General features: G+C 57.7%; 1 protein-coding gene across 4 annotated transcripts in view; it reads left to right on the top strand.

Annotated features, from left to right (window-relative positions):
* The window catches only part of MDN1 (midasin AAA ATPase 1), a 98,560-nt gene extending 82,988 nt beyond the window's left edge, over positions 1 to 15,572 (top strand). For 3 of the 4 annotated variants that reach the window (XM_029047349.2, XM_029047347.2, XM_029047346.2), the window contains exons 85-102: positions 691 to 832; positions 1,335 to 1,507; positions 2,249 to 2,389; positions 3,787 to 3,928; positions 6,426 to 6,766; positions 7,266 to 7,442; positions 7,731 to 7,832; positions 8,058 to 8,259; positions 8,462 to 8,635; positions 8,797 to 8,960; positions 10,258 to 10,347; positions 10,611 to 10,726; positions 11,267 to 11,441; positions 12,335 to 12,408; positions 12,532 to 12,646; positions 13,188 to 13,251; positions 13,937 to 14,079; positions 14,340 to 15,572. In XM_029047349.2, coding sequence (XP_028903182.1) covers positions 691 to 832; positions 1,335 to 1,507; positions 2,249 to 2,389; positions 3,787 to 3,928; positions 6,426 to 6,766; positions 7,266 to 7,442; positions 7,731 to 7,832; positions 8,058 to 8,259; positions 8,462 to 8,635; positions 8,797 to 8,960; positions 10,258 to 10,347; positions 10,611 to 10,726; positions 11,267 to 11,441; positions 12,335 to 12,408; positions 12,532 to 12,646; positions 13,188 to 13,251; positions 13,937 to 14,079; positions 14,340 to 14,528 — 2,724 coding nt within the window. In that variant the 3' untranslated portion in view covers positions 14,529 to 15,572. The remainder of the gene's footprint in view (positions 1 to 690; positions 833 to 1,334; positions 1,508 to 2,248; positions 2,390 to 3,786; positions 3,929 to 6,425; positions 6,767 to 7,265; positions 7,443 to 7,730; positions 7,833 to 8,057; positions 8,260 to 8,461; positions 8,636 to 8,796; positions 8,961 to 10,257; positions 10,348 to 10,610; positions 10,727 to 11,266; positions 11,442 to 12,334; positions 12,409 to 12,531; positions 12,647 to 13,187; positions 13,252 to 13,936; positions 14,080 to 14,339) is intronic. The other variant, XM_029047348.2, reaches the window with a different exon arrangement.
* The last annotated feature ends 1,756 nt before the right edge of the window (positions 15,573 to 17,328 follow it).

Here is a 17,328-nt window from a genome sequence, read left to right as displayed (position 1 = left end):
CAGAGCCCCGGACTAAGCTCTCAAGAGAGGGAAGCGGAGGTGAGAGGAAGCCACGATCCCTGGCCACAAGGAGCGTACTGTCAAACGGCTAGCAGATGGGAGCCGAGGGCCGCTGCTCTAGGAGTCCTTGGGCCTCACGCCACCCTTCACCCAAAAAGTCAACATTGCAGGGGGGCCCCACCACTTTGGGGAAGGGTCCAACAGGCCGCATGGTAGATGGGCTGAGCCGAAATGGCCCTCAGAAGCTGACACGGGAAAGAATGTGATTGTTGGATGCAACAATCCAATCGGCGTGATACTCCCAGCAAAAAGGGGGTACTGGGAACGTAAAAGTTGGAACTGCCACTTTCAAGAACTATTCAGCCATAAATTTTGAGCACTTGCTGTGTGCAGAGCACTCTCCTAAGCGCTTAAACCCGTGGTCCTGTTAATACAAAAGAACTCCACTGAAACAGGAGTCATTTTTCTTTCTCATCAGAGAGTTACTGGAAGGGCAATCTGAAGGTGAACTCTTACCCCCGGGGTTTTAGTTTCCAGAGAAGTCTTTAGAGGAAAAAGAAGTCTTACGGAGGAAGGAAAGCCGCCCTACAAGACTGACATTTCTCTTTCTAAAAAGAAAAGGAATAAGCTCTCTGTGGAGGTTATGATAGTTAAAATATTATGTTTATTTTCTGATATGACCCAATCTAGGTGGAGGACAGTTTTCAGAAGGGACAAGAGAAAGAAGAAGAGGATCCAGATGCCAAGCCCGATATTAAAGGAGAGGATAATGCCATCGAGATGTCAGAAGACTTTGAAGGGAAAATGCATGACGGGGAACTTGAAGAGCAAGGTCAGTACCTCGACCATTCTGTATTTCCGATGCCCGGGGCTACTTGTGGTGAGCCTTGTGCTCGCCAAGCCAGGCCACCACTGCTCCTTAAGGACAAGTTGGTAACAGTGTTTTCCTCTAATCACATTTCCTGTCTTATGAGACCAAGAGTAACTAGTTCAGGCAAGGCAGGAAGACTTTCAAAAGGCAGGATGGCAGTACAGTATCATCAGACCTATCAGCGTAAGGGAATGAGAATTTTACATCACCTTGGTGCGGTCAGGTCTGTGAGATGCCACAGGCAAAAGGGGAGGTCACATCCTGGCCCGGCCAGAATGAGCCTGACACTGGTCGGTGACCGACCCTCTCCTCTCCTCTCCAAGAACGAGATCCTGAGATTGCCGGCCAAGGCCGAAGGTCGGCTGCCGTCGTCCGAGATTAGCGGGCGGGGTAGGAGGGACCTAGTGAGGGACCGTGGTGGGGACGGGTCCGGAGCCAGCAAGGCGGGTCTCGTCTGTTCCAGAAGAGAGATCAGACGGCGAAAACGAAGAACTGGAGAAACAGATGGGAGACCTCAACGGCGCGGAAGCAGACAAGTTAGACGAGAGGCTCTGGGGCGACGCGGACGAGGAGGACGACGAAGAGGAAGACGATGACGAGAGCAAAACCGAAGAGACGGGGCCAGGAATGGACGAGGTCCGTAGCCTTTCATTCATTCATTGTCAGTTGTATTTATTGAGCACTTGGTGTGTGCTCTGCACTAGTGTTTGGAAGAGTACAGTACAACAATAAGCAGACACATTCCCTGCCCATAAAGAGTTTACAGTCTTGAGCCTTCCTGCCCCTGCCCCTCAGCTGGGGCCCCAGGACCCGGATTCCGGGTCGTCACCGTGGCCTCTGGATAGAGATCTGGGGAAGGACATATAGCCCACTGCCCTTTTAGAGCACACTTGGTTCTTTCACTTACCCCAGGCCTGGCACTTGATGGTTCTGGGAAAAATCTGTGGGAAAGTGTCTAGAAAGCTTCTCACTGGAGCAGCAAAGGGCAGTGTTGGGGAGACCGGTATTTATTGAGCACTCGCTGGGTGCGGAGCACTGTACTAAGCGCCGGGGAGAGTACAATACAGTCGAGTGAGTTTCCACGATCCTTACCCGCCAGGAGCTTACACCCTGTACCTCACCATTCAAGAAGAGATCATCTTAAACGTTAATTTTCCTTACCCCGACTTCCCAAGAAATCTCATGACTCTCGGGGTCACCGAGTGAGTGAAAGTCACAGGTGCCCCACTTGCCCACTGCCTCGGGTGTGTTCTTGAAGCTTCCCGGGTACCAGAAGTTAGGCCCCAACAGTTTGGGATAATCAGCGGTTTTGGTTTCGGAATAATCAGCGTTTTTTTGTTCTGCTCTGTTTTTAATCCCTCCACCTTCACGATTCAGAGCAATTCAGAACTCGTGGCCAAGGACGACAACCTGGATGCCGGGAGTCAGAACAAGCGTGAAAAACAGCCAAGCCAGCAAGAAGACGAAGCCGATGACGACGGGCAAGGCGCAGAAAAGATTCACGAACAAATGGACGAGGTGATAAAACCGAGAAATGGGGGCCGGGGGCTGATGAGGCAGTGTAAAAATTTGTGTCTCGGTGAAGCCCGTGAGTGTGAGTAGCTTGGGGTTTCTGGTGTCCTGGCCCGGAGCCAGTATGCTCAGTGCTTTTGGTTCCGATAAATGAAACTCGGTGCTCAGAGGCACCTTTGTCCCGGGAACGCAGCCCTGAAACGGGAGCCCCAAGATTCCCTTCCAAGTTCTTGCTGTCCATCCCGTCCCCTCATGACCTCACAAGGCACCGCACTATTCGTTAGATAATGTCGGCTTTGATCTCCGGGAGAAAAGACCCTCGCCGGATAGCCAGATATCATTAGCATCGTGAATTGACCGTTCTTAAAACAGATAGGGAGGCGCTATTGAAAGCTGAATGGCCGAGGTTGTGTTCCATCCATTTAGGTCCCTTCCCGGCTGCACTTGAAAGGGCAGAATGTGTAGAAAGGGAGAGGGGGGGCTTTGTACAGCCTGTCCGAACCATGAATCAGGCACCAAAGACACAAAGACCTTCACAGTAGCTGTGGCAGGCAAACGTTCCCACAGACTGGCCCCTGCTCGGGGAAATCTTTCTTGGGTTTTAATGCTGGAAACCCAGACTTGCCTTCAATCCCTTCTTAGTTGTCAGTCTCTTCCAGGAAATGAAGTCTTTGGGTGACTGTTTCTCTCTCCGCTGCCTTCACAGCTTCCACCTTGAAATAATAATAATACTAATGATGGTATCTGTTAAGCGCTTACTATGTGCCAAGCACTGTTGGAAGCACCGGAGGTGATACGAGGTAATCAGGGTGTCCCATGTGGAGCTCACAGTCTTAATCCTCATTTTACAGTTGAGGTAACTGAGACACAGAGAAGTTAAGTGACTTTCCCAAAGTGACACAGCTGAGAAGTAGTGGAGCCGGGTTTAGAACCCACGATCTCGGACTCCCGAGCCTGTGCTCTTTCCACTCAACCACGCTTGCATTGGATAATAATAATAATAATAATGATGATTGTGGTATTTGTCAAGCCCTTTCCGTGCGCCGCGCACTGAACTAAGCGCTAGGGCAAGTCAGGGTGAACACGGGGCTGAAGCCCCAAGAGGACTCATTCATTCAATCATATTTAATTGATTGCTTACTGTGTGGAGCACTATATTAAAGTTTTGAGACTACAAAACAGCAATAAACAGACACATTCCCTTTCCACAACAAGCTTACAGTCTAGAGGGGGAGACGGACATGATTATAAATAAATAAATTACATAAATAATGGCCCATCTTTGGGGCGGAGGACTTTAATGAGCTCCGGAGCAGTGCCCCATGCTAGGCCCGGGTGCAGTTGCTTTAAAACACTTGCCTGTCGGCCGTCGCCTTGTTGACTTGTGCCTTCCCGCCTCCCAGCGAGAATACGACGAGAACGAGACGGACCCTTATCAGGGCAACCAAGAGAAACAGCCTGAGCCGGAGCCCCTGGACCTGCCGGACGACCTGACCCTCGACCACGGGGACAAGGATGAGGACGAGGGCGACGGGGAGGAAGGAGGTAAATGGCCCCGGGAGACGGTTCTCATGGGGAGCACGAATGGAATCGTTTTCAACACAAAAGCCCCAAAATCAGACTAACTCTCCACTCCGGCATCTTGAGGGCTCTTTCGGGGCCATTCATTTAGAGGCCCCGAGGCTGGACTCCCGTCTGCTTTTTTCCTGTTGTCCGGAAGGGAAGCTCTCTGCTTTCATTTCCGTTCCAAGGGTCGGCTTCTTGGAAGAGAAGTAGGGCAGCAGGCAGGCGGTTCTCTGTTGCTCCTCCAGAACTAGACTGGTTTTTCAGAACAGATTTCTCAGGCTCAAAGATGATAATAATTGTGGTATTTGTTAAGCCCTTACTATTTGCCAGGCACTGTACTAAGCACTGGGGTGGAGCTCCACATGGTGTACTCAAGTCTTAATCCCAATTTTACAGATGAGGTCATTGAGGCACAGAGAGGTTAAGTGACTTGCCCAAGGCCACACAGCAGACAAATGGCAAAGCCAGGATTAGAATCCAGGACCTTCTGACTCCCAGGCCCGTGCTTTATCCACTAATAGAGCCACCTCGGTGGGGAGCACCCCTCTTGACAACCCATTGTTACTAAATGAGAATCATAGTCATAAGGAGATGTCATAGTTAACAGTTTACAGTCATAATGACAGTATCAGTAGTTGTGGTATTTGTTAGGCCCTTACTATGTGCCAAACACCGTACGAGACTTGGATTCTAGTCCCAGCTCTGTCCCGGGCTGCTGTGTGAGCTTGGGCAGGACACTCCCGCTTCTGTGCCTCCATTTTCTCTTCCGGAAAATGGAAATAAAACGCTCACTCTCCCTTCTTCTGTGTCAGATAGGGATCGTATCTGTTCTGATTTTCTGCACCTCCCCTGGGGCTTAACTCAGTGCTTGGCACATAGCAGGCACTTCCAGGGTCCCCCTCATCGTTGTCAAGATCTGAGGTAGGACAAAGCAAACTTAGTTTGGCATTGAATCAGCAGGGCTAGTTCCAGACCATTTGAGTGTCTGAGATGACGCTTCCGGAGCCCCAAAGTCAAGCCGAGCGACTCGGGCTACAGCCGGGCAGAGCCTGGGTTGGGGGCTTCGGCACTTGAGACGACTGGGCGTGTGCGGGTCTGCCCGAACCCGCTGCTGCCCCTGCGGAATGCCAGTGTTTTGTGGTTTTGTGGAGGGGCGCTTTTGGGGAGCGAGATCCCCTCAGGGAGCATAGCAGAGCCCTAAACGGGTGCTCTCTGTTCGTCCTTGGCTCGGGGGACGAGAGAGGGCTCGGCTCTTCCAGGCCTCTGAAGCCGGAGCCAAGCTCCCCGGCGCTTTGTTCCCTCCCCCTGAGAATTAGCCAAGCGCAACGTGAGTTTGAAGGGCTCGTCCCGGCCTTCGTGAGCCCTCCCTGCCCTGGCTGTGGACAATATAGCATCTGTCACTGAACTATTCTTGGGCAGAGTGAGTCGTATTAGAACGCGTATGTGAACGTATGTGCCAAGTGAAGGAGATCGGGCAGAGAGGATCAGCTTGCCCGATGGAATAGAATGATCCGGGTTAACAAGAACCACGAGGGATCCCGTATCGATGGAATCAGGTCCATCCTGTTTCCGTGGAAAGGTCCGGCAGGAGATGACACAGAATTGTCCTGCATTTGAGTGATCTGAGCACTTCCACTCTGCATAAGCGGTTAGCTGGTGAAAATCACACTGAAATCAATGACTTAAGTTCCCCACATCATGCACCTGTGCACTCACGCCCACACTCCCTAAGGGCTTTGATACTCACCCACCCCCTCAGCACTTATTTGCAGTTATTATTATTTATATTTGTTGAGCACTTACTATGTTCTAGGCTCTGTACTGAGCTCTGGGGTGGATACAAGTAAATGTCGCTTCCCCCACCTGTAATTTCTTTTACTGTCTGTCTCCCTCTGCTACATTGTAAGATCCTTGAGGGCAGGGTTCATATCTGCCATCTCTGTTGCACTCTTCCAAGTGCTCTGCACACTGTAAGCACTCTGTAAATACCATTGATGGATTAATGCAGACTTAATGAATTTGAGATAGTAGTAATAGTATGTATAAATGCTTTCTGAGTGCAGAGCAGTATTTGAAGTGCTGAGGGGGAGTACTTAGGTCCCCACTCCTGTGGGGACTCACAAGAGTATAAGTGGGCAGCCACATCAGGAATGATGAAACATTAAAACACAATTCAGACAATGCATTAGGGAACTAGCTGGGAATTGGGAAAATTTCCCAAAAACAAGTTTGAGATACCTAGGGCCTACCCCACATCCTGTCCTATCCAGTCAACCGGTAATATTTATTTATCGAAAGCCGCCTGCGTACTGAGCTCTGTACTGAGCATTTGAGAGAGTACGGTAGAATTAGGCTGGTCCTTCGATTTAGAGACCCAATACGGGTTTTAAAGCATTTGGATTTTTTTTAATTGTTCTTCCCTGAAATGTATCCCCTTTACCACTCACTTTTCTGAAATTCCTCTCCTCCAACCCAGAAGAGAATCCCTTTGAGATAGACGAGAAGCCGAAAGATCCAGACGAGGCCGGTCACGGAGAAGAGACCGGCCCAGAAGATGCTGCCGCCGTAGGCGAGGAGGATCGGGAACAAGGTGATCCGGAAGAAGAAAAGAACAGGGAAGACCAGATGGACGGGGAGGAGGAGACCGTGCCGGGGACCGATGACCAAGAGAAAAACGACGCAGAAGAGCCAGGGGAGGAAGAGGAGGAGGGGGAGGAGCCGCAGGCATCCCGGGACCACGATGACAATGAAGCTAATGAGGAGGGCGACGAGGATGACGAGGGTGGAGTCCCCGCCGACCAGGGGCTGAAGCCCAAGGTTTGCCTTTCTCTCAGGAAATCATGGGAATCTCCCCTTCCTCCCCACAGAATCTCCTCACCCACCCCCCTTTTTTTCTTTTTAAAGCCTCGGAGCTCAACGCCAAGTGGGAGCAGGTTGCCGGCTTTAACCATATCCTGCACTGCCTCGCTCCTCCTAGCACATCCCCCTCACTCCGGCCCCGAGACTTGTCGATGTCTCCCTGGGCCTCTTCCAGCATCGGTCAATTCCCCTCCACTTCACCTGTGGCCTGGGCACCTGCCACGTTCCTGGCGGGGATGAACGGTGGGGGCCACACTGCTCTTCTCAGGTTTTTGGCTCCTGGCAGCAGCAGCCTCCTCTCCCAAGGAGCTTCAGGGCCCTACCCTGTAAGCTTCCTGTTCGGGGAGGAGAGAGACCCTGAAATTTAGCCAGTGACCAGCCACCCAGGGCATCCGGATCTGGGCCCTCTCCTTCCTCAAGAAAGGGCTCAAGGGGGTGTTCACGTTTGCCCCGGCAGCAGGAGGAAGAGCAGGAAGAAGAGGAGGGGGAGGACCCGGCCATGGAGGAAGCCACCCCTGAGGCTGCAGAGAGAAAGGAGCACGAGACGTGCGGGCAGACGGGCGAGGAGAAACTGCAGAGCGAGAGTGCCGTGGAGCTGGCCGGAACTGCGTCGGAGAGGGACCAAGCTAAGGAGGTGGGATGGGGCACGGCTGGCGTTCGGGTCCCTCTTATATTTGGGAGCGTTAAGGGGTGATCTTTTCCCTGCCGGTTCCTCACAGAGTTACCGTTCCCATTGGGTGGCGGCGTGGGGGGAAGAGGAAGGTCCGAGACTGGGAAATAAAAAGGGAGGGGCACGTGCGTCTGGCCGGGGAGAAGCAAGGACCGTCCCGGGAATCGTGCCTGGCCAGGTCGGGTGGGCCGGCCACCGGGAACCACGGCGGTTACCCTTGAACCTTCTCCGCTCTCATCACCGGGTCTGTAGGAGCACGGGAACGGAGCGGCGGACGCCGGAGAGTCGGAGGGTCACCAATCGCAGCTCCTGGCCCGGCTGGCCTCCCGGAAGCGCAGCCGGAAAAACACGCAGGTACCTCTCCGTCCCTTCTCGACCGTGACGGGCGGCCGTCTGGAGAAGCACGATGCCGGGCCGCGGCCCGGGTGACTCCCACCTGCCCGATTGGGTTGGAGGAAGGGAGTTGAAGACGGGGAGAGTTGGGAAGCCGGGATGGGTAGTCCCCAGCACCCACCCCCTCTGAAACTCAGCGGGAGCCCCGCAGACCGGCCCCCTCTTCACCCTCTAATCCGTCCCCAGAGCTTCAGGAGGAAGCCCGGGCAGGCAGACCACGAACGCACCATGGGAGATCACAGCGAGCGGGTGCACAAGCGGCTGAGGACGGTGGAGTCCAACGGCGACACGGAGCGCGAGGACCAGCCGCCCGGAGTCCACGCGGAGGAAGCGGACGTGTTTGAGCACATCAAGCAAGGCAGCGAAGCCTACGACGCCCAGACTTACGGTACGGCACCGGGGTGGACGGCGGCGCCAGTGTCGGGTAGAGAGGTATTGGCTGTGGGAAGGCAATGTGTCTGTTGATTGTCGTCCTCTCCCAAGTGCTTAGTACAGTACTTTGCGCACAGTAAGCCCTCAATAAATACGATTGACTGACCGACCATAAACATCAAGACTAGGGTGATTTGTGATATGTGATTTTGGTTTAGATGTAGCAAATCAAGAGCAGCAGAAGCTTGCCAACCCCGCCAGCCAGGAGCAGGAGGAAGGAGACCCAGAAGATGCTGCCGTAGAAATGGAAGACGAGCCGGAGGAGCTCAAGGCCGTGGACGTCCAGGAGTTGAAGTCAGAGGAAGTCAAGTCGGGCGCCCCCAAAGCCCAGGGTGAGCCGCTCCGCGGGACCCTGGGACGCTGGTTCCCGCCCCCAAACCCCCGGGGGCTCCCTTTGACCACTAAACCGTCACCCGTCGGCCTTTCCGTTCCGCTCCCGGCAGCGCCTGGGGAGTGGGAGCAACTGGCTCAGGGACACCCTCTGCAAATACAGGTTCCGAGGAGGCCGCGGTGGAGATGCAGCCTGCAGAGCCGGAGGGAAGCCCGGACCCCAGAACGGAGCGGGAGCCCAAGGCACCGGAGGGCGAGAAGCCAGAGAGAAGTAGAGACTCCACCATCCACACAGCCTATCAGTTCCTGTTGGACGCCACCGCCCAGGTACTGAGACCCCGATGAGCTGCTCTTAACCGGACGTCCCGCCGCTTTGATCCCACTTCTCCCGGCTCCTGGGTCACCCCCTGGCGAAGCAGCACTCTAGAAAGAATACTGACTCTCTCCCCTCAGAGGGCTCCGCTTTGCCGCAGAGTGTGCGTCACAGCCTGTGAACGGTCTCCCGGAAGGCCAGGGGAGCTGGGTTCGAAACAAATGTTCTGAATGGGCACAGGCGTAGTGGGGCTGAGTTTGGAATCATTAGAACATTTTCTCTCTCTGCGTCTTTCTGTCTCTGCCTCTTGGGAGCACTGCCTCCTTTCCAAATGTGGATGCTAGAATTCACAGCACTGTTATACTGGAACACGGTTTAGGTCTTATCCCTGCCGTATTACGAGGTGGAGCGGTGCAAGAATGATAATAATTGTATTAATTAAGCACTACGTGTCAAGCACTGTACTGAGTGCCGGGGTAGATACACGATAATCAAGTTGAACACAGTCCGTGTCCCATATGGGGGTCTTACAGTCTAAATGGGAGAAGAGGTATTTTCTCCCCATTTCACAGATGAGGAAACCGAGGCCCAGAGAAGTTAAGTGACTTGCCCAAAGTCACACAAGGGACAAGTGGCAGAGATCAGAACCCAGCTCCTCCTCCCAGGCTCACACTCTTTCCACTAGGCCACACTGCTTCCCTGTGCTTTGCTGACATTTCCAATTTTTACTTTTTTAAATTTTTTTAAATGGTATTTAAGTTCTTACTGTGTCCCAGGTTTATACTAAGCACTGAGATAAGTACAAGCTAATCAGGTTGAACACAGACCATGTCCCACGGGGGGCTCATTTTCTAAATCCCCATTTTTCAGAGGGTGGCTGGTGAAGGCATCCCTGGATCTCTCCTGAGGAGCCAGGTGGCTGACAGTCTGATCTGCAGCCTGTGGGGAAAGGGAGACACCGATTAGTTTGGAGTATTTATTGGGGGAGCTGCAGAGGCTGAATTCATTCACCGGCCCCTGCCCGGAGCCAGCCGTTAAATGGACCGGCTCTAACCGATCAACTTTTGCGGAGGCCTCTGGTGAGGAGCGCTGTTCCAGGTGTTGGGGCGGGTACAGGAGGAGGAGGGGACGTGGTCCCCGCCCCCAATGGGGGCTTTGGGTCTAATGGGGGTGGGGGAGATGGGAGAAGAAGAAATGGCCGGTGCTTCGGCGAGCTGAGTTTAAATTCGATCAGACTCTTGGAACGCACGTTCGGGAAGGGCCGAACGTGGTACGCAGCCAATCGGCCCGTCTCCTCTCTGTCTCTGCCAGCACATTGTCCAGGACCCAGAAGAGCTTCGCCAGGAGCTGGAAAGACAGCTGGAAGCCTGGCAGGGACATCCGCCCTCCAACCCCGACGAGGTAAGCCTCCGCCCCCCTAGACCCTCGTTGGCGCCGGTCCCGGGCAGCGGGGTTCGTGGGGCAGGGGAGCCGGGGGAAAAGATGAGATGCGTAGACTTTTCCTCACGCTCCTCCTCTTTGGGGCCACAAAGCTTCCGAGAGCGCACTGATTGGGTCGTCCCCGTACTGCTCGCCCCCCCATCCGCCTTCCGCCTCCCCTTCACCCTCGCGCTGAGGGGAGGGTCCAGCCGGTCACGCCCGGGCTCGCGCTTCGGCCGTTGCAGGAGAAGGTGGCGGTGGAGCTTTGGCAGCGGTACCTGGCCCTGACGGCGCCCCTGGCCCAGCAGCTCTGCGAGCAGCTCCGCCTCATCCTCGAGCCCACCCAGGCCGCCAAACTCAAGTGAGTCCTGCGGGCGCCAACCCAGCGCTCCCACCACGCCCCGAGGCCCGTCCAGACGACTCAGAGCTGACCGGGGGGGGCCGCCTCCCACGTGAAGCTCGGGACATGGAGTGACCTCCCAACCTCCTGCCCTGGGGACTCTGAATCGGCGGCGTTTCGTTCTTCCGTGAATGTCCCCGTAGCAACGTTAGCCAAGCTCCAGCCCGCTCCTTGGTGGAGACGCAGAGACGAGTCAAAGCTCTTGACTTGGTCCTTTCCCAGTTTTCCCGGGGCCGGAGGGCAAGGGGTGGCCTCATCCTGTCGACGGCTGCCCTAAAACTGAGCCGGGAACCTCGGCCCCGCTTTCCCCTTCTCCGAGGAAATGGTCCCATGTCACCAACTCACCTCTCTAGACCTGTGTGTCCCCCCCCCCGACCACTCCCTCATCTGGCCAGGGGCACCGCCGGTCTGATCAGCCAGTGAGACCCTCGCCATTTTGTGACCGGACGGGAGGCCGCTCCCTCGTTAACGCGCGTGTTCCGTTTTCCCTGCCCGGTGAAGGGGCGACTATCGAACCGGAAAGCGGCTGAACATGCGGAAGGTCATCCCCTACATCGCCAGTCAGTTCCGCAAGGACAAGATCTGGCTGCGCAGGACCAAGCCCAGCAAGCGGCAGTATCAGATCTGCTTGGCCATCGACGACTCCTCCAGTATGCTGGACAACCACACCAAGCAGGTAAGGGGCCTGTGGACGTGCTGGCGAGGAGCTGGTCGTGGTGTCCGCCCCCTTGAGAGTCGTGGGCCTGGAGGTTCCGCGGAGTGTGGAGAATGGTCTTCTCGCTTAGTGTCATTTGGAAGGGGGGCGTTTCCTTTTCGACCCGGAGCCGTAGGAGTCGAGCTAAGGCCGATCCACTCTACATCCGCCTCCGGCCGGAGGCCGGTAAGGTCGGAACGAGGTCACGTAGACTTCCCCGGGCTTCCCTCCCGTTGCGCCGGCCGCCGATCAGGCGGCCTCGGGTCCCGCGGCCCCCGCCCTCCCTCGGGGCCGGGCTCTGAGAGCAACAGTTCCTCTTGGGACGAGGACTGAGGCGGGACAGGAGCGAAGCATCGGCTGCCACGCGGAAGGAGTCGCCTGGGGGGCTCTGGGCATCCGTGGCTCGCTTTTCGGCACGGATGGCGTTGCGGGGCCGGGCTGATGGGTGACCCCGAGATCCTGCCCGCGGAGTGGTCTGGGCCGGACGACCCCTCTACCGGGCCGGGGAGCGGTAGGCGGAGGGGCCCCGGGCGGCAGCGCCCGTCACCCCCCTCGGAGGACGGGCCGCGGGTCGGCCGCTCCGGTGAGGGGCGGAGCCCGAGGCGGAGGTTTGGCCAGGCGAAGGCGTCCTTGTGGCCGGCAGGGTTCGGGAAGGAGCCGTCGGGGTGGCATCGTGGTCAGCTCCACCCTCCCCAACCGACTCCTGGTTTGGGGTGTGAATGGTGGCTAGGTGGAAGCGTCCGTCCCCCGGCACGGAGGCCGTGTAGACGTTCGCGGGGCCGGCTCTCCCGCCTCCCCCACCCCCGGCCCCTGAGGATTCCGGGAGAATCGGGTGATGTTTTGTCGGTGTGTAACCCGAGTATCCCCTCTGGCAGCTTGCGTACGAGTCGTTGGCGGTGCTGGGCAGCGCGCTGACTCTGTTGGAAGTGGGCCAGATTGCCGTGTGCAGGTAAGGGCGCCTTTCTCTGCGGCGAGCGGAACCCGAGCGGTCGACCGGCCCTTCGCGGTCGCCGTGGAGCCCGCTCACCTCTAGCTGTTCCCTTGTTCTCTCCCCTCCCTCCCCGCCCCAAAGCTTTGGGGAAACGGTCCAGCTGCTGCACCCCTTCCACGAGCAATTCAGTGAGCAGTCAGGGGCCCGGATACTCCAGCTCTGCCAGTTCCAGCAAAAGAAAACCAAGATCGCTCAGGTATAGGTCCTGTTTCCTCCCCAGACCGGGTCCCTCCTACACAGGGCATGCACTGAGTGTCCCCCCGACGTCATCTCGTCTGGCCGGCCCCACTGCCAGGGAGCATCGTCCCCCTTCATCCAAGGTGGGAAACCGAGGCTCTGAGACAGCCCGGACTGGCCCGTCATCCCCAGCGGAGTTGCTCAGAGCCAGACGGGGGCTCCGTTCTCTGGCTTCCCAGAGCGGTGCCTCCGTCTTGGGAGCTTTTGGTGGCGTGGGATAGGGCGGGAGGGCTGGAAGAGAGTTGGGGTGCCCCAGTGGCTTCTAAAAAAAACCCTCTTCCCACATGGCACCTTTAGCCACAATAGGGCTTGTCTTTCACTTAACACGAGGCCTCCTCCATTCCTTGCACCTGGCTGGCCTCGGGAAAGACGTCCCCTTCCCCGAGGGAAGCAGCTGGCAGCCCCAGAGCCCCTCGCGAGGGGCGTGGCTTACCCACCTCATCTCTACCGACGGCTCCAAACCAACCGAGTAACCCATCCGACTCGACTCTCCCCTACAGTTTCTCGAGTCGTCAGCAAGCATGTTTTTGGCGGCCCAGCAGCTGTCTCAGAACACCAGCCCAGGTAAGAGTCCCATCATCCCGCTGGAGAGCGAAATGGCCCTCCGGCCGCCCCCGGGTCCGAGCGAGCCGGCCACCTCAAGTCCCCCCGGGACCCGGGGCTGAAGTCCTCCCTGCCAGAGGGAGGACGACGGGTCACCGCCAGTAAACGTGGCCACATGGGTGGCAGGTCACCCGGCTCTCAGTCCTCCCTCCGCCCCTGGGCCCGGCCTGCTTCCGGACCCGGATCCATCTGGGCCGAGCTCCTCGAGGCAGGGCCGTGGGTATCTGCCCTCCCGAGACATCTCCGGGCTCCGACAGTCCCCGCTTCCCAGAGCTCCCACAACTCCAGGGCAACTCCCTCCGGGCCTTTCCCACTGGGAGTCCACAGGATGGGAGGGGGCGGGGGAGGAGAGGAGGGGTTGTTAGAGGCCTGTGGCCCTGTGGCTCGGGTGTCTGCTCCGTGGAGTTTGCGGCAGGGAAAACGAGTTCTCGGGTGTGGAGCGGCCCCCCAGGCCCGGCCGTCAACCTCTACGATTACGTTTCCCACCTGACCGGCCTAACCGACGGCCGGCCCGGCCTCTCGGCCGCCGGCCGGGAACCGGGGGTGGGGAGACGGGGTCTGCGCCCACGGGGCGGAGGGTTCCCTGCCCTGGCTGGTTGCGTGTGGTGGGCGGCGACTCGTGTCCGCTCCTCTCCCCGGTGACTAGAAACGGCCCAGCTGCTCCTGATCGTCTCCGACGGGCGGGGCCTGTTCCTGGAGGGCAAAGAGCGGGTCACGGCGGCGGTGCAGGCCGTCCGGAACGCCGACGTCTTCGTCATCTTCGTCGTGCTGGACAACCCCAACTCTCGGGTGAGCGGTCGGGTCCCGGGAGCCTTATCCCCGCCCCCTCCTGTCACCCCGCCCGGCCCGCTGGGAAACTCTCCAGAAGCCTGGTGTTCACCAGGGCACCACGGCGTCAGGCTCCCGAGCGGGTGGGTGGCTCGGAGAGGACGGGTGTCCTCCGGATTGCTCTGGGATGCCCCACTCTGCCCTCCCCTCCCCTCCCCAGCGGGAGCGAGGGGACACACCCACCTCACCCCTTCCTCCTCCTCTTCTCTGTGCGCCGACAGGATTCCATCCTGGACATTAAAGTTCCCATCTTCAAGGGCCCGAGGGAGCTTCCCGAAATCCGGTCCTACATGGAGGAGTTCCCCTTCCCCTTCTACGTGATTCTCCGGGACGTGAACGCCCTCCCGGAGACTCTGAGCGATGCCCTCCGACAGTGGTTCGAGCTGGTGGCGGCCTCGGACGGCCCTTAGGCCCCGGCGGCCCTCGGCTCCTGGCCCCGGCCCCGGGAGAGGTCGTTCTGTTACCCCCTTCCCCGGCCTCCCTTTTATTTAATGATGACCCAGGTCCGATTTCCCCTTTAATCCTCAGCCCTTCCAGAAGCAACCCCGGCGGCGGCAAAATCGAGGCGGCAGCTCGGCTTCGGCCCGAGCTCCGGGCGGCCCGCAACCGGGACGCTGCCGCCGAGACGCCCGCCCCCGGCCTCGGCTCGGGGCAGGGCTCGGGTCGACCGGGCCGGGAGGGGATGGCGACCCGGGCGACGGCTCCGGGGATCGGTTCTCGTCTCCCGGGGCCGCCCGGGGCTCCCGGCGGCGAGGGGTCGAATCGGCCTCGGCCGACCGGTCGGTTCGCCCGGCGGCGCCCGCGGACTCCGGCCGACGGGACCGGTGGGCTGGTGGTGCGGCCGGGCACCGGTCTGTGGCCGTGCCCCCGGAGACGCCCTTCTTCGGGCCTCGGGGGATCGATCGTTTGCGCGCTCCGCCCGCCGTGCCCTCCCCCTCCCTCCTTCCCTCCCTCCCTCCCGTCTGCTGGCACGGGGACCGACCGTGACGGAGAGCGCCACGGGGCTCCGGCCTCCGCACGTCTGCCGCCGCCCCCGTTTTGGGCCGTCGGGGTTTTCGGCCGAGAGTCTCCTAGGCCGGCGGGACTGGGCCCTGGCGGGGCCGGGGGGAGATGCCTCTCGCGACCCCCGGCAGGGTCAGGCCGGATCAGCCGGTTGAGTTTCACAGGTGGTTCTTGGGGGCTCTTCGAAAAAGGGCTCGAATACTTGAAAGTCTTGTTCGGTGGATGAGAGAGTCTATTTAACGCGAGCGAAGACGGTCGCTGCAGCTCGGCCCGTCCGGCGGAGGCTGCCTCCGGGCAGGCGACCGGACACTGCAGGTAGGCCGCGCTGCCCCGGTGGCTGTCGGGGGCACGGTTTGTTTATTGGCCAAATGTCCGAAAGCATGTACATGACTTTTTTCATTGCAGCTTTATTCTATGGACCCAATAAAAAGATGTTCTGGTGTTGTATGTGACGGATGGCCCTTCTCCTTGAGTGAAACGGTGGGGGCGGGAAGGGGTGTCCGCCCCCTCCGACTGAGACCTGGGGGACGATCGCCTTGCATTTGAAGAAACTGAGGCCCGGAGTGGCTTGCATGAAGCCCCGGAGTGGACCGATCTGGGGTGTGTCTGTTTATTGTTATTTAGTATTCATTCAATAGTATATATTGAGCGCTTACTATGTGCAGAGCACTGTACTAAGCGCTTGGAATGCACAGTACTCTCCCGAGTACTTAGTACAGTGCTTTGCACACAGAAAGCGCTCAGGAGGAGGGATGGAGGGGTGATCTGATCCCTCGGCGGTGTTTAGCAAGTGCTTACTGTACTGAGCGATTCCGTCAGGAGGGGCAAGGATCTTAACCTCTCCCACTTCAGTTCGTCTCTAAGGTGGGGGTGAAGATCCCCGCATCTTCCAACTCGATATTTTGGGGATTAAATTCATTCATTCAATCGTATTTATTGAGCGCTCGCTCTGTGCAGAGCACTGTACTAAGCGCTTGGAGTGGACAAGTCGGTAACAGAGGTGACGGAGTTGAAAGCGAGGGGCGGGGAGGAGAGGGCCGGACAAAGAGGAGTAACGGTCATCCTTGGAGGAGAGCCGGGTCTGCTAGTCACGAGATCTACGAGACGGAAAAGGGGAGGCCTCGGTGAAATGCCTGGTAGGGCCTCGAAATGCCTCCGCCGGGCAGGTTGCCGCTGGAAACTCGCTGGACGTAAGCGCCTCAATCAATCGATGATATATAGCGAGCACTTAAAAGTGTGCAGCGCACCGTATTAAGCGCTTGGGAGAGTATGGAGAAGCAGCGTGGCTCAGTGGAAAGAGCCCGGGCTGGGGAGTCAGAGGTCATGGGTTCGAATCCCCGCTCTGCCCCTTGTCAGCTGTGTGACTGTGGGCGAGCCACTTCACTTCTCTGGGCCTCAGTGACCTCCTCTGGAAAATGGGGCTGAAGCCTGTGAGCCTCACAGGGGACAACCTGATGACCCTGTATGTCCCCCAGCGCTTAGAGCAGTGCTCGGCACCTAGTAAGCGCTTAACAAATACCAACATTATTATAATCACAACACAGCAGATAGGTTCCCCGCCCACAGCGAGCGACTTATCGCCACGTGGGTCTCGATCCCCATTTTACAGAGGAGGTAACTGAGGCCCAGAGGAGTGAATAGTAATAATGTTGGTATTTGTTAAGCACCTACTATGTGCAGAGCACTGTTCTAAGGGCTGGGGGGAGATCCAGGGTCATCAAGTTGTCCCTCGTGAGGCTCACAGTCTTCATCCCCATTTTACGGAGGAGGTCGCCGAGGCCCAGAGGAGTGAATAATAATAATAATATTGGTATTTGTTAAGCGCTTACTAGGTGCAGAGCACCGTTCTAAGCGCTGGGAGAGATACAGGGTCATCAGGTGGTCTCTCGTGAGGCTCACAGTCTTCATCCCCATTTTACAGAGGAGGTCACCGAGGCCCAGAGGAGTGAATAATAATAATAATGTTGGTATTTGTGAAGCGCTTACTAGGTGCAGAGCACCGTTCTAAGCGCTGGGGGAGATCCAGGGTCACCAAGTTGTCCCTCGTGAGGCTCACAGGCTTCAGCCCCATTTTACAGAGGAGGTCACTGAGGCCCAGAGAAGTGAAGCGCCTTGCGCCAAGGTGGCACAGCAGACAAGTGGCAGGGTCTGGATTAGCACCCCGGCCCCCGACTTGCAGGCCCATGCTCTATCCCCCTGTGCCCATGC

The sequence above is a fragment of the Ornithorhynchus anatinus genome, chromosome 19, assembly GCF_004115215.2.
Source record: "Ornithorhynchus anatinus isolate Pmale09 chromosome 19, mOrnAna1.pri.v4, whole genome shotgun sequence".
Taxonomy (NCBI): domain Eukaryota; kingdom Metazoa; phylum Chordata; class Mammalia; order Monotremata; family Ornithorhynchidae; genus Ornithorhynchus; species Ornithorhynchus anatinus.
Note: the sequence above shows the minus strand (reverse complement) of the source record. Positions and strands in the feature narration are given on the sequence as shown.